The sequence below is a fragment of the Geospiza fortis genome, unplaced genomic scaffold, assembly GCF_000277835.1.
Source record: "Geospiza fortis unplaced genomic scaffold, GeoFor_1.0 scaffold53, whole genome shotgun sequence".
Lineage (NCBI taxonomy): Eukaryota > Metazoa > Chordata > Aves > Passeriformes > Thraupidae > Geospiza > Geospiza fortis.
In genome coordinates, this window is record NW_005054305.1 from 2,439,965 (window position 1) to 2,455,800 (window position 15,836).

The window sequence follows — 15,836 nt, forward strand, 5'->3', positions numbered from 1 at the left end:
GCTGACCCATTCGAGCCATCTTTCCAGGAGTTTTTTTGCTCCTTCTCCCTGTAAATTGCAGCTGGAGTTGTTCTGGCAACACTAATGGCATTAGGATCTGAAAGCTCCTGATCAATTATGGCAGGCAGTCTCAGGCAGTGGGAGATCTGCTAGTCTGACTGGCGGTGCATCTTTTCCAGAGCTCTCATTGTCCTTGTCTCTATAAACAGAGATGATAAGTAAAAATTATTTACACTGACAGATGAAAGTGGCATCTTTTCTTGATGTCTCATGAACCTCTTTTACTTTCAGAATAAATCTTAGCAGTGTGGGGGGAATAGCTAAGCATAAAATACAGGCACAGAGGGCTGACATCTCTAAACAACAATTATCAGATTCCTTTTTGCAATAAGCAGAAGGCTTTTTCATGTATCTGGAAGTCTGTTTAATATTTCATGGACTCCTAAATTATTCACAGGTTAGAGTGCTCAACTGTTACTGTCATTTAAAGAGCAAGTGCCCAGCAGGAGTGTTGCATGGGACTTTGTAGATCATGTCAAAGCATAACATTTGGTTCATTAAAGAAGTGTTATACTTCCGAAGGTAACAACATCCAATTTATACTCTGTTAATCCTGGCCTGGCTAGTAGAAGACATGAGATTGCTTTTTTTGATCCTTACCTATCTGCTCAGTAAAACTTTTCACCATCTGACAACAAATCTGGGATCCCATGTCACCTGGTATGGTTCCTAGAAAATCTCTGAACTCTGTTAGATGGAGAAACTTTGATTTTTTTTTTTTCTTGCTAAGGAAACTACCCAGTCTGACTACTCAAGAGACTGCTGGTCACATTCCAATGCCAGAGACTTGCACTGCTGGGATTGAAGCTGCTTCTTGGTGGGGGGCTCCAGTGACCCAATGGGTCCCCACTTGACTCCTCACATACCCCATTCAGACCAGGTTTCCTCACCAGTTTGTCCTCAGGTTTCCCTTGGCAAAGTCTCAGATGTCTCATTCCATAAAGCCATTTATTCATGGTGCAGTAACACAGGAACAGCCAGAGCTGGTGCCTCTGAGGCGGATTCCCAGCCAAGGAACCCCTGGGCATTTATACCCTCACAGCGTCCAGAAGTCTCCCCTTTCTCCCGAGTCTTTGGCTCCTGCCCCCCTCTCTGTGTCCATCCACCTTGCTGGCTCACTGGGTTTTCTCTCCTTTGTTACCCAAAGCAATTCCCAGCTCTCCTGTGTCTCCCAGAGTCCATTCACCTGGCTGGTGTCACCCACCATCCTGCCCTGTGTTTATCCCAAAGGCTGGCAGTTCATGGCCTTTCTTCTCAGGCTCCTACCTGGAACTCTGCATTTCAATCTGCATCTCAGTCTGCCGCTTGTGAGCCAGCTACTTGTACCTCATGTATTCCTCCACATTCTGCACTCATGGATGACTGAGACAATATGTTTAGTTTTGAGGGTAGTTTCTAAGGCTGCTCAGTCTTCCAGAAATGGTATCCATGAATAGAATATCTAGAGCTTGACACTGATGTAAATCAGGGTAACTCCCCAAACTTTGTCAGAAACTGAGATATAGTTTTTTGCCTCCTAAGGAAATCTTATCCCTGATCTAATTTCCTCAAGCTTTCCCTGCTCAAATAAAGTGAAGGTAGTAAAATTAAGTTCCCATGGTTTATTTTTGGATTTGGGTGTCTGCTTGAATTCCTTGAAGTTTCCTAAAAAGCATTTTTGGAAATAAAGCAGGAAAATCAAAAATAAGGAAGAGGAGGAAGGAAGTTTTCCTTACTGAAACATCTCTTTGGCAAGGACTGTTGTTCCTTTTCTGCATTTTCTAAGCACCATTTACAACTGGACAGTGGTTTGTGCAGTTCCTCAGTCCCAGTGGTAATTTAAATAACTTAATCACAGGGAAAGCTTGATTTGTTTTTTCTATGAAGTACCTGTCCTCCATATGCTCCTGCTTCGTGGGACTCCTTGACCCTGATGCCATGTAAGGACATGTCCTACAAAACCTGGTGGCAGTGGCTGTACCCAAACAACCATCCTGACCCTTCCCCAGGCACGACTCACCCATTTGGAGAGGTCTAAGGGAAAGCATCCCCCAGATCTTTCCTAGTTGTTCTTGGGATGCTGGGGCTGTGTGGAGGAAGCAGCTGTGCTGGGTCTCCCCCCAGCAGTGGGCAGGCAGCCTTAGGGCTTGCTCTCCCAGCAAGAGCTTTGCCAAGACCTTCTTGAGCTCTTTGTCTTTAATAGAAGTGAGGAAAAAAAAAATGCTTGTCATGCAAAAAATTTTCTTAGCTTGCTGTTGATCATACTGATAGGGGAGTCAAAAAGGATACAGTAAAGTTGCTTAGGAATTCTTTATGAGGTGTTAACCAAGCTCTTTTACAAGAGAGCGGAGGAAGTGTATAAGCCAGGATGAGCCTTTCCATTTATATGCTCATAAGAAACTGCACACTGTTTAGTACTGATTTTCCTCAAGAGAGGGAGTTTAATTCTCTGTTTTATGGACAGATTTCTCTCCAAACAGTAACACTTTATCACTCCATTTTACAACACAAGCAGTCATATACTTTCTAGAGATACAGAGCATATGTGGAGAAGGGGAGCACCCCAAGTAGCTTTTGCAGAACAGGGAGAATTACTGCAGTGTTGTTCACAGGATCCTGAAAGGAGAATCATCTTTAGAAACATCAGAAAGATGGGCAATGGAGGCAATAGTGCCCATCAAACTTCAGCTAATGTCCAGGAATCATTCCTCTGTGTGCTCACACTTGCCAGCTGACCCTGCTCCCTGCTTCAAAAACACTGATTTCTTTCCAGTCCTCAGAGCTGCTTTGCGTTTTTTAAAGCTGCTGTGCTGATTCTTCAAAGGGTGATGGATTTCCATTTGATGAATAGCAGTTATCTATCCATGTCTGTTAATTACATGGAAAAATTTCTCCATGACATGTTTTCAGAGTTGTATCAGCATTATTTCTTGCTCTGTATCTGTAGGGTCTTGAATGGAAAGAAACTACACTATTCTGATTTCAGGTAGTTCAGATATTTGTTTTCATTCTGGGGTTCAGGGACTTCCTCAGGTTGTGTGTTTGTTTCATAGATAACTGCTGAAATAATTACAATTTGGCATTTATCTCTGTGAGAAATAGTTCCCTTAAGCACTTTCTGCGCAGGAGCAGACAGGCTAATACCATGCTTGTGACAGAGAGCTATTTTTACATCATTATTAGTCCAACCCCTCAGTAACATGATATCAGGAAACAAGAATGATAATATGACACTGTGCTAAGTGAACTCTAGTCAAGAAACTAAGAGGACTTTGTTGGGATTAGAAACTTGATACAGACTTTTCCTTTATCACTGAACTGTGTTTTCCAGAAGATAGATGTGTTGGATTTTTCCAGCAGTGAGACTTACTGGGGGCTCAGGATGACCATGTTTCAGAGAAATAAAATGTGTGATGGGCTGGAAACAGGGTGTATTGTATGTCAGAGCAGGAGATAGCCCAGCCTGTGACTGGGTGAAGGGCCTGCAGGGCTTCTCCTGGCCTCCATATCAGCATGTCTCCCACACGGAGTTTTGAGCACACACTTGGACCCCAGCAGCAACCAGCCAGGAAAATATTGCAAGATAAATATTATGGAGTTTCATACAGTTGTCATTTGTGAAGCACAGATTTGTTCTTAGTCTTTTCTACCTCTGCTCACATTTTGGTCATGATGCTAAAGCATGGGATACAGCCTGGTTATCTCAGGCATCTCATTTATCTCCAAATGGAAGATACCAGGTGGGTCACTCCTTCTAAAGTAGATCCCCAAGTTTCCATGCCAGGGTCGTGGAAAACTGGCTTTCTCCTGTCAGCCTCCAGCAGAAGGGTCACTGGGCTTTGGCCACTCTCCTGTGTGCTCGAAGGAGCAGGAATCCTTCCTGGAATCTTCCACTGGAAATTCCCTCTGTTTCACATAGGGGAATGTGGGTATGTGCTCTGGGAACATCTGCCTGCTGGATACATGGCAGTCAAGTGTTCAGGCTGGATTGTTGTATCTCACCTGAAGTGTTATGACTTCCAGCTCCTTCCCAGTGCCAGGTTCTGTCAGAGGTACCCAGCAGTGGGGAACCTTGCTCTGTGCAATAGGCTGGGCTTTGAGCTGCAACCGTGAACAAAGTGGGGGTTTTCTCTATAAGGTGTTTTAGACAGCAAAAGTGCTTCCCACAGGAAAAGTTGTCTGGTCTGTGCTTTGCATTGGCATGTCTGGATTAATGCTGCACCTTGTTTCAGCATTTGGTGGTGGGAGGTGAACAAGGTGTGTGTATTAAGAGCTGTTTCTGCTCTTCTTTCTGCTTCCCAGGGACATGAAGCTGGATGGTGGACGCCAGTGCCATTCTACTGGAGTGTGTCTGAAAGAAATAATTGGTCTTGAAGGTGTGGAGCTCGGAGCAGATGGGAAGGTGGGGATGCTTCAGTTCTTACTCCCTTAGATTTGATGTTATAAGGGGAAAAAATGGTGTAACTAATAAAAAGCACAAATACAACATGCAGCGTAACAGAGCAGTTAAAGCACAGTATGTGCAACTGTAAATAAGCTTAGCAAAAATCTATGAGGACTGCCCAAGCTGTCAGCACAGACAACTCTGTATCCTTGAAGAAATTTGCCTCTGGCAATATCTGAGTGTGTAAAGCATTACTGAATTACACAGCCTTCCCCTTGCTCTAGCAGGAGGTATCACTGCAGTGTATATTGTCAGGAGCTTGAGAATAATTTTTGATGAGAGTTGTAGCTGCAATTCTATTTGCTTTCAATTGTATTTAATAACATTTTGCTCAATATTTTTCCAGAGAGCAGGAAGACAGTGGCATAAAGCTGATTAGTCTTTCAAAATCCAGAAGCTTGTTCACTTGAATGGAATTAGCAAATATGAATCTTTAGGGAACTGATTGATTTTAAATAAATATATAGAGGAGAGACAGTTTTAATCGTAGTAGAGAACATTTCTTCCTGAAAGCCTGATTTACTTTCTACAGTTCAGTTTTACTCAGTCTGCTGTCATCTATGGATTTAAAGGCCCTGGGTCAATGCTGCTACACGTGTTGTGCTCACCTAACCAGGTGTCAGGCCAGACTACAGGCTGTAAATTCCTGAGGACAATCTGTCTGCTTATAAATAATAAAAGCTCACATGCCACATGTTTTATTTGATACCTGTTCTGACCTCCTCATAAACCAGTCTAGAGTCTCAAACTCTTTTTTTTTTCTTCAATGCAATGTTATTGTTGGAAAATCAGCCAACAAGAAGCAAGGCATAGCTTTTTCTTGGCCAGGGGTCCAAGCAGAGAATCAGTGCACTCTAAAAATAATTTTGTCACAAGTTACTCATTCACACTTAGTCCATGTTGGGGGGGTAGTAAATGATCTCCCACAATGTTTGCTGTGAGCTGGAGCTCACTTATTACATCAATAAGACTCTGCCAGACAAAGTCCTGGGAAAGAAAAATAGCGAACAATGTGCTTCAGTTTAGCAGTGTTTAAGTGATTTGCCTCTGGCAGCTGTGTGCTGAGGGACCCATATAGATGATGCTAGTTCAGTAAAGAAGCTGCTGAAATGTGCTACAGAGAAAGCCCACTGGAAAAAACCTGACCAAACTGATATGTTTTTAAATCTGACCCTTGAGTAGGATTTTGTAAATCCAGTGTATTAGAGCTTGTGTGTGTGTGTGTGTGTTTTGCTGAAGAACTAATGCCTTTGCAAAAGCATTTTTTTGCATGAATAAACTGACTGCACTGAAGCAAATGTAGGTGACTGGTTTATATTCATCTGTACCAAACTACTAAATCCAGAAAATCCTCCATTAATTTGGCTTCTCTTGCTTCCAGTTGGAATGCACCAGAAGCATCCCACTGCATCCAGGCTGGGCCGAAAGTAACTGTCTGTCCATTCTGACTTTTTTTTTTCCAGACGGTTTCTTATACACAGTTCCTGTTTCCCACCAATGCTCTGGGAACTCGGAGGAACACAATAGACTCCACCTCATCTTTCTCCCAATTTCGCAATGCAAGCCATCGTAGCCTTTCTTTGGGAAGGGCTAACAGCACCCAGGGGAGCATTGATGCAGGTAACTTCTCAAGTAGCTCTTTTTAATACCCTGATGGTAGGCAGTTATTGCAAAGGACTGATGTGTGTTTTAGTCCCCCCATTAGTTTTAATTAAGTAAATACAGTCTTCTGTTCTGGGTGAAGCACAGCTTATTCCATATTTGCTTAGAAAGCTTGCTTGTGGAGGATGGAGGTTAAATGAACAAGCACGTCGGTGGTATTGACAGCCCTGATGGCACCCAGCGTGCCTCCTCCTGTCATCAGCATTGCTTGCTCCTCCTGCATCAGGCTTGTCCTTACCTTCCTTTGCTATGGAAAATTTACAGTGGCAACACAGTAGTCACAAGCTGAAGGTGTAAATTCCACTCGTGACCTTTGTTAGGCTGGAAAGGGCTGTGTTTATAAAACTGGACACAAAACATAAGCCAAAGCACTATATGCTTAAAATATTTTGGCATGATAGATGAAACAAATCAAAACATCTGCTTGAACAGATGAAAACTTGTTGCCAGGAATAAAAGTCACTGTGGAGCTTTATATAATTCTGCAGTTCTCTAAGCCCTAAATTCACATTTAGCAAGTAATTCATAAGCTCTAGGTCCTCTGTGTCTTGGCAAATCACATTAATATGGAAATATTTAGAGTTATCAGGAATTAGAACAATTTTTCATCTCTTAAAAAATCTTGCGTGGAGATAATATTGTGCATTATCTGTGAACTCATTTGCCACTTGTATTAAGTCCAGATGTGATGAATTCCTTTCAAAATTCTATATCTAAACTGTTGTTTTCTAGGTAGCGACCTGGGAGACTTTGTTGAATACGACCCAAATCTTTTAGATGATCCCCAGTGGCCATGTGGCAAACATAAGCGGGTTTTAATATTTCCTTCATATATGGTAAGTGGTTCTGTGTAGGACAGAGGAATTCCCATAACAAAGTCCTGAAGGTTGAGGTTTCATTTGGCTGCATTTTTAGAAGACTTGTTATTATTTTTAATATACTAATAAGAGCTGTTCAGAATGCTTTGTTCTAAATGACAGTTACTTCTCAAGGCATGTTAAAACAAACTCTTGGAGGTATTACAAAAGCAAACACTTTTATTACCGCTGTATTTCATAAATGCTTGAGATGAAAGGCTTGTTCAAACAATGCACTCATTCTCTGGCATTCAGAGGAAAATTTACACTTCCTCAAACTGGCACCTATTACAAAATAGGAGGATGCCCATTGGGGTTTTTCTGAAGTCATGAAGCTACGCTGTGTTTTGATGCTAATCATTCACTGCTCTGAACAGCTTGGTTTCCCAGGTATTTATTTCACCATGGGATGGTCCTTCCTTTAATTGCAGCAATTATGAGCAGAGTCTGTATATTTCCCACTATATCCAAACCCTTAACAATACAGAGACATAATTGTTCTGTGCTTTGTGCTCTGACTAAAAGTTTTCTGTGGTGAGATACTTCTGTAGCCTTTCCTTTGGTTGCTCCAAATCTGTAGATTATTTTAGCAGGACTATTGCAAGATGCAGTGCAGTCATACACATGTGAGCGTGGATCTGTCTGGATTGTACATCCAGGGTGATAGGCAGTAGGGAAAATATTATTTTTTTTCCCCCAAAGTGGTGACCTACTTCTCTTATCTATATACAAATATGATAGGATTTGAAACACTGAGGTCTAAAGTGCTGTCCATGTTCTTGTTTAATTTGGAACAGAAGACATTATTTAAGAAACTGCTAATGTATGTAAAGATGCAGCCTTTGTATGTTCTCATTTGCCCCCCACCCCACGGGTAATTTGGCTTGTGAGTGCTCCTTCTTCAAAATAAGCTCTAAATGCTTTATGTGGATGTTTATCTGGTTGCACACACAGGCTTAATTGAGTTCTAAGGCTGTGTTTATTCTAGATTTTCAAATGGCTTATCCAGAGTCTCCTCTGCTTACTTGCTACCAGTTTTCCTTTAAGGGCTGGCGAGTTATTTTTTGGCTGCCAACCCACAAAGTGACAACCTTTTATAGCAGCTACATCTGTGTGGGAAAATATTTGTCAAGTTTTGATATGGTTACTGTCATGGACAGGGAGCTGTCTTCCCTCAAGAAAAAGCCATTGTTAGCCAGCATCCAAAGGGAACATAGCTCTAGCAGTCATGGCTGTGTTTCTGACCTTCCTCAGGCTGCAAGTGTCCACCAGGCAGTACAGGTCCCCTGGAATCACCTGAGATCTTTGAGCCCCTTTTTACTTGATGTTCTCATGGACATGATTAAATGAGTAAAAATGAGGCAGCCAGGCTGGCATCCTGCAAGGGAGTTCTCCATCCAGGGGTGGGTATTCAGTGCCATTCTTCTCTGTATGGTGGTTGACCACAGCATTTCAAAGTCTTGTGTTTGTACTTCTGTTGTAAAAAGAAGCTGCCTGGGGATTTGAGAAGGGGTATGACTAGTTGCCTTAAAGGTGAAAGATTATTTCAAGGACAGTTGTTAACATCAATGTCATTGTTTATCTAGAATATATTTGCATTGACAGGGGTCTCCCCACTTTTAAATTTTCTCTAGGGTTAATTACTACTGTGTCTGAAATAATGTCTTATTAGACAGTTGAGGGTTTTTTCCTGAATGTACCCTTCCAGACATCACTTCTTCAGCACTATCTGAGGGTCTGTGGGACTTCCACCTCCCTCTCTGAGGGCAGGCACTAATCTAAGAAAGGGTTAAAGGACATTAAGTGCTCTGTTTCTTTTGTTGAGATAGGTCACAGGCAGGTGCCAAGGGCTCTCTGGGGCCGGGGTTTTGCCTGCCCACAGCCAAGCAGCATAGCTGTGATCCTATGCAAGAGCTGCATGGCTCTGCAAGAAACTAAGGGGTGGATGGTTGTTCTTCAGTGCTCAGCTGAAAGGTTTTACAAGGTGCTGGTGCTTCCTTCAGCCAAGAGAAAGGAGAAAAGGTAGTGCTGGAGTGTCCTGGGAGCTTGCGGGTTAAGTAGGAATTTTCAGTTTGGGCAATAGAGCTGAATATAAGGCCATGTTGGCTATGTAGGAGACTTCACTCACATCTGTTTTAGACTTTCCTGACTCTCCTGACATTCCCTCCCTCTCTCCCTGCAGTTCACATCAGTCTGAGCAGGAGCATAACAGCCTTATAATTTCAAGTCATTTTCTTCCCCCCAAATATAAAAATCTGTGCACACTGCAATTAAAGCAAATTGCAGTCTGGGGCCAGCAAGAGACCTGTGCTGTTTTCCTGACCATGCACAGCCACTGCAGCAGTGCCAGACCTCTGCCCGAGGAGCTCAGAGGCCGGAGCAGCCGCTGGGGCTGGGCGGAATGGGGCTGGAATTGCTGCCTCTCAGTGCTGGGTGGAATGGGGCTGGAATTGCTGCCTCTTGCAAGCGCTGGAGCAGCTGAGAGCGGCTCTGATGTCAGCGCCCAGCATTCTGTTGTGCGTGGAGAGCTGCAGCTTGTAATTAAAGTTTCGTTACTTGGCCGGGATTTAGCATTAATGCTTGACAGCTGCAAGCTTGTCGATATTCCCCTCACCCCTCCTTATGGATGTCAGAGCAATTCATGGGGGGAAGGTGTGGAAGAGGACGGCATGCTGGGCTGCGTCGCTGCCTGCAGGATAGAGCTGCGTGCACTGCTGTTACTCCCATGAGGGTGGCTTGTGCTTCTTAGGCCAGGATTTCTACGCTTGCTGGGAAAGCTCTGTTGAGGTCTGTGTGAATGCTGCATTAGTAAACACTGCAGGCTTTATCCCGAGGCATAGGACAGACAAAATGTGTGGTCCGGTTTAGACTTTACTCGTGCGACTAGCACTCTGTGTGCTCAGTTTTTGTGGAGCCTGAGTTTATAATCACTGGCATTGACTTTATAGTCTTTTAATTTTACTGAGCTGAATTAGCCCTGACTCTTTGAGAGAAGTGTTAGCTGCAAGTTCTCAGCTGTTTTCAAGGAGAAGCTGAGCTGAGCTATCTTCTTCCTCCTTGAAGATAGCTCTGGGGAAGCAGAAGTGCTTTTGGTTTAGTCTGATTTGGGGTTTTTTTGGTTTTTAGGTTTTCTGTGGGTTTTTTGTTTGTGTTGTTTTTTTGGGGTTTTTTAAAATTTTTTTTGTTTGTTCTTTTTTGTTTTGGTCTGGTTTTTTCTGTAGTGAAGTCTCAGGCTTAAGAGAGCATATACTTCCCTGTTGCATTTCTAGAAGTAATACCCATAAATTGCCTGTCAGGACAATTCTGAAAAGTATTCTTCAATACTTTCCCAATACCAAATCTATGGCTTCTATTAATTCTATTAGCTGTATTTAAACTCTAGTCTGCCCTGGAGAAATTATTTCATTTTGTGTTGTCTTTGTCAGAGAGTCTGCACTCTCTGCTGCAGTATAAACAGTAAGAGGTAGAAAAAATTCATGCTGGGGGGTTGGGGGGAAGGGAAACATCATGTCATGGTTAACAGATGTCTTCCTGGCTGATACTGCTAAAACAGGAATTCGTGCAGATTCTTAAATCTCTCTAGAACAGGAACTTTATCTACCAGACTAAGCATTAATTTCTTTCCTCGAATCTCATGTTGACTAGCATTTGTACAGACTCATCAGTGCCCCCCTGGTCTCTCTGCATTCTTTCCAGCAGAAACTCCTTCTGTGCTGAACTAGAAAACTCATTCTCAACAGGCTCAAGGCTGATCCTGCAGAAGTGCTTTTGTTGGTAACACAGAGGCACAGGAGCATGTTAGCTGGTCACCGTGTGCTGCCAAAACTTGCAGCAGAAGAAGAAAAGCCCAGATCAGCAGCACGTTGACTTTGTGACCCATTCTGTATTCTCATCCCTGAAATATCCATCCATCTGTGCTCAAAGGATACATGTGGAATTAGGTTTGGGTACTGAGCTGCAAAGTCAGTGTGTTGGTTTAATTATATAAAAGCAAATTGACATCTCCGCACCCCTTATAAAAGAAGCAGGTCACAAAACTCTGCAGAGCTGTTGCAGTGCCTGTCTGCCAGCCTGCACTTGCCAGGTACCGCGCTTGTGGCGAGCGCAGCCGGGCTGCGTTATTTAATAGCAGTCCTCCAGTGTGATTTTAAAATTAGAACTGCTTGCTGCCCTAGCCCTTTGGTCCAACAAAAGCCCTGCACGATGATATAATGCATTTGGTCTGTCGTTCTCTCGTTCTGTCTTTCACAAGGAGCACCAAGGTCAGGCAGACTCCACTTTCAGCCAGTGTCCTTCAGTGCTGTCACCCTATTCTTCGAGCCTCTTCTGCGGCTGTATATTAAGTATCTCCAGACTGCTTCTTTATCAGCTACTGACCTTGTACCCAAAAGTCTCAGGGAGCAGAGGATAGCAGTGGTAGATAATCATATATAAATCCTGTGCTCTATGCATTTGATGCTATATTTGGCTGAGACTCCAATAAATAACTATTCTGAGAATAATTCCTGAGCGTTAACAATATGAAATAAACTGGTGTCCTTCCATGTACTTTATTTCAAAGAGGCAGTTTTTGAGACTATTTGCCTTGTGAAATTTAAAATCTTTCAGTTTAAGGTCCTCGAATGTTAATAACTTTGTAACAACAGAAGCATCTTATTTTAGTCTAGCTTCCTTTTTTAGAATTTTAATTATAATTCGGAATCATTCCCATTTTCCATCACAGTTTAAAGCCTCTTGTCTGTCAGGATTTCTCATATATATTCATAAGCCATAAGTGTATGAATTAGGTTACTGGCAGTTGATGGGTACATAGCTGGTCACCTATGGGATGCATTAGTCAGAGAGTGCAGAGTTGTTGACTTCTTTTCACTTCTTGTGTGGCTGAGACCTTATCAGTGACCTACCAAAAGTCTGTTTCAGGTGTCAGTTTTCCGTCTGCTCTCTGTGAAACAGATTTATCAGGGATACACAGTAACAGCAGCTAAGAGAGCCTATCATTCATCTTTCATTTTATTCACCTATTTTATTCTGATTTTATCCTTCTTAAGCTAAGAGATAGAGGCATCCAAGGCTAGATCATCTTTTACTGGTTGCATGCCAAAGTAGGATTTATTTTCTACAATATTTCATCCTGCCAGTCTTACCAACCATTTCAGGCATTCTCCTCCCATATTTATGAAGCTATATATACAGCTTTCCTATGAGAAAGCAGCTGCCTGAAAATGCTTGTGAATAACACACGAGCTGAGCTCCAAGTTCAAAACTGCCAGCCAAGCAAAAAGTGTGCACAGTAGAGACTTGGGCTGAAGCATTTATCACTCTGTCCAGGCATCTGTCAGCTACCATATATCAAGGTTTTCATTTGTCTTGTACAGCTTCCATCACCGAAGTAAAATATACATACACAGATTTGTACACAGAGAACGTAACAGAGCCCACAAAGGAGTGTTGCTGAATGCTGAACTGAAATGTGTTCCCTGCAAATAAGCTGTGAGAAACAAGACAGACGGTTCTGGATGACAGAAGTTAAAAACATTGGAGATTAGACTATGAGAGAGACAGTTTGGTAGTTCCCAGTGCCTTGTTCATGTGTCTGACAGCTCTGGGAGTACAGAGTGCCTGCCTGGTAGGGAATAATATTATGTATAAGAAAGCATGTTTGGATGGAGAAAAGCTGTGCTCATTTTAGGGAAATATTTGCAAACCCTTCATAAAATTTTGGAGCATCAGTATTGATCAGAGCCCTGACACAGGCAGTACCAGAATTGTCCTGGACAGACAGTCATGTGTTATTCTTCAGATGGCAGCTTCGTGTGGGACACACAGGAAGCTCAAGGGCAGTGGCGTGGCCTGAAACAGAAGAGAAGCTTAAACACTGAGCAGGGAGCAGGCAGAGGAGGATGGAGTTGTGTCCAAGCCCTCCCCTGTCAGATCCCAGCTGCTTCTTGTGGGTTCCTGGACCACCCCAGAGCTTTGCTCCACTCCTTTACTCGTGGGCAGGGGCAGCAGTGGGGGTTGATGCTCAGTGGCAAGCTGTTTGCAGGGTGCATAAGGTGCCCTGGGCAGGATCAGGGTTGGGGACCAAGATTCCTGTGTAGCCTCGTGAGTGCTACTCAGGAGGGTGACTGAAAGGGTAACTGATTTGATCACTCAACAGATGCTAATCCAACATTGCTTTTAAACTACCTCTCAACAGATATTTATTTGGGGTATTTTCAGCCTGCCTCTCTGCTAGGCAGGGTCCTGCATGCACAGGAATGCATTTCTGTAGGTACCAGCTGGACAAGCAGCATCCTGTTGCTCAAAGTCCAGCTTCTGCAGCAGCTATGAAGGAAAAAAATCAAGGCAAAAAAAAACCAACAAAACTTACACAAATGCTTTTCTTGAAAATAAGGGCAGTTAGCTGAGCTCTCCAGCATGGCACTGACAAGATGAGACAGCTGCCTTCGAGCCAGTGTGTTCAAACATGCTGCTGTTATCCTGTTACATGAATCAAAACCAGCACACACCAGCTTTCATCTGGATTTCATTATTGTGATTTGTATCGTAGAGACTGTTGTCTCGCAGGAAGCGGCAGAATTCAGAGTTGGAGAGGGAGAGATCCTTATCAACAAGACAAAATTGACAAATCTCTGTGTTTAAAAATAACTGTACCTCTGTACTGTTCTTAGTTTTAAGCTGTCTGCTTAGTCTCAAGCCTCTGAGCGCTTTACTTTAAATGAAATTTTTTAAAAGAGCTTTTCTCCTTCTAAAGAGACTTTAGCTGAATTCTGGCAAACCTCCCACAGGCTGGAGGAGTCCCAGAAAAAACAAGTCGGTGCCTGCAGAGGAGCTCAGGGCTCACTGCCCCTCTGCACAGTGGCCCCCAGAGCCACCCTGACTTGTTAGAGGTGAAAGCAGCTGAAACTTGCTGTGTGGCCCAACTTCTGTGCAGCCCTTCAGCAGAGCCTGGAGGATGGACAGGCCCTCCCTCTGCTGCTGTGCCCTTTCCGTTGGGAAGTGGTTTCTGTTCTGCATGTAAGCAAAAGAAGAAGATAACCTGGAGAGAGCTAAAGGCAAGTTAATTAAGATAAAATTATGAGCTCTGTTGTAATGAAGAACAAAAAATGGGCAGTTAGGTTTGTAGTGAAGCATGAAATAAGGTGTCAGGTAGCTTTGTAAGGTAACACTGAGCTCACTATTTATAGGATTGCCCAAGACAACCAAAAAATACTGGTAGTAACTAAAATCATCTTTACATTGAATAGGATGTATCTGGTTAGTGTCTCTTGGCTCTGTAAGCAAGACCAGCATGGACTCTCTTTCTATACCCTGAGTAGCAGACAGCAGTGATCTAAATTAGATGTGCCTTGTTTCAGTGTCCTCTTGTAGCAGTACTGAGGGAAAGTCTCTTAACACATAAACCTCCCAGTGTATCTGTGCATCAGCAGTGCCCAGCTTGCTGATGATCCTTTGGCAACAATACCAAGGAGTAGGCAGGCCAGCTGCAACATTCCAGGGAAAGAAAGGAAAAGGGGTAGCTGTTAAGATCTTAATTCTTCTACTTTAGAGGTCTGAGCCCTGCCAGCTGAGATGAAGCATGTGAGAAGCTGTCTGCAGTGAAGAGCCCCAGCTGCACGGTGCGTGCATACATCCTTCCAGCCTCTGCAGGGTTAAAATCAGGCAGGCCCACACATTCCATTGAGGCTTTCCCACCAGGGTAGGGCAAGGCTTCTCCCTCCTGTCTTTTCTTCTCTTCCTTTTATTCAGGTGTGGCAGCACATTGCCTGCTTCAGCATCAAGGCAGTTTATGAATTTTTAACCTCAGAGGCACTGCACTGTCTGCCTGCTCCTGCAGTCAGGCTCATAGGGAAGCAGGTGTGGCTGAGGAGTGTTGAAGTGGCAGAATGGGCCATGTTTTAAAATGTGTGCATGACCATAACAACACCCCATGGCAAAAACCTGGGGTTTTCCCCTCTAATTTGTTTGCATCAAATACTGCTGGGCACTACTCAGGGGAAACACGTGCTCTGCTCTGTTTTGATTTCCTAATAATTCAGTACTGTATCTCATAAGTAAAGTGCAGGAAAAGCTAGGTGTGTTTTACTCTCCTTCATGCTTATTTTGGAAACAGAGAACAACACAATGGGATAAAAGGAATTGTCTGCTTTCTCTCTAGAGCCATTGCACTTTGTATTCCCCAAGCCCTTCCATATATTATTTTAATTACAGAAAAAAAGCCTGAAAGCATATTCAGTCAGTCTTTTTGGCTGATTTCAATTCCCATGAGGATACATTACAGCAGAGCTCCACCTTCTATAAAGGCATAACATGCAGCAAGGGTTTCACATACCTCTTTCCACCTCTTGTGTGCTGTTAACAGCCCTTTGCCATAATACAAATTAATCAAAACCAGAAATCAGATTTGAAATATTATTTTATGAGCAGGAGAATGCACTGCACTATCCACTGCTGCTTTCTTACATGCTTGAAGCTGGCAGGGGGCTGTATGCCTGGGGACCAGGGTGTCCCCCAGGTGCCCAAGCTGGGGCTCCTCTCCACTTCTGCCCAATGGGCAGAACTGCTAAAGCTTGGAAGAGAATTGATACATTCCCAAAATAAATGTTGATTTCTTGTTGAGCTGCTAGATTTTGGCCAGGTGACTGGTGGCAGGGGTTTTGGGCAAAGTGCTACCTGAACAAGGACTAAGGGAGCAAGAGAAGTGCTGGACATGCACAGATGCAGGGGCTGTGTTGGCCAGGAGAATGCTCTGCAACTTGGGGAAAGGAAAGCTCAAAGAAAATAGACTGTACCCTTTGAATGTTGTCCTGGCTCTTTTGTCCATTTGCTGCCTT

The 15,836-nt window shown here is 43.4% G+C and overlaps 1 protein-coding gene across 1 annotated transcript in view; it reads left to right on the plus strand.

Annotated features, from left to right (window-relative positions):
- Positions 1–15,836, plus strand: part of CABLES1 (Cdk5 and Abl enzyme substrate 1) — a 36,886-nt gene that overhangs the window by 14,650 nt on the left and 6,400 nt on the right. The window contains exons 4-6 of the mRNA XM_005418284.2: positions 4,342–4,441; positions 5,947–6,103; positions 6,878–6,981. Of these exons, the coding sequence (XP_005418341.1) occupies positions 4,342–4,441; positions 5,947–6,103; positions 6,878–6,981 (361 nt within the window). The remainder of the gene's footprint in view (positions 1–4,341; positions 4,442–5,946; positions 6,104–6,877; positions 6,982–15,836) is intronic.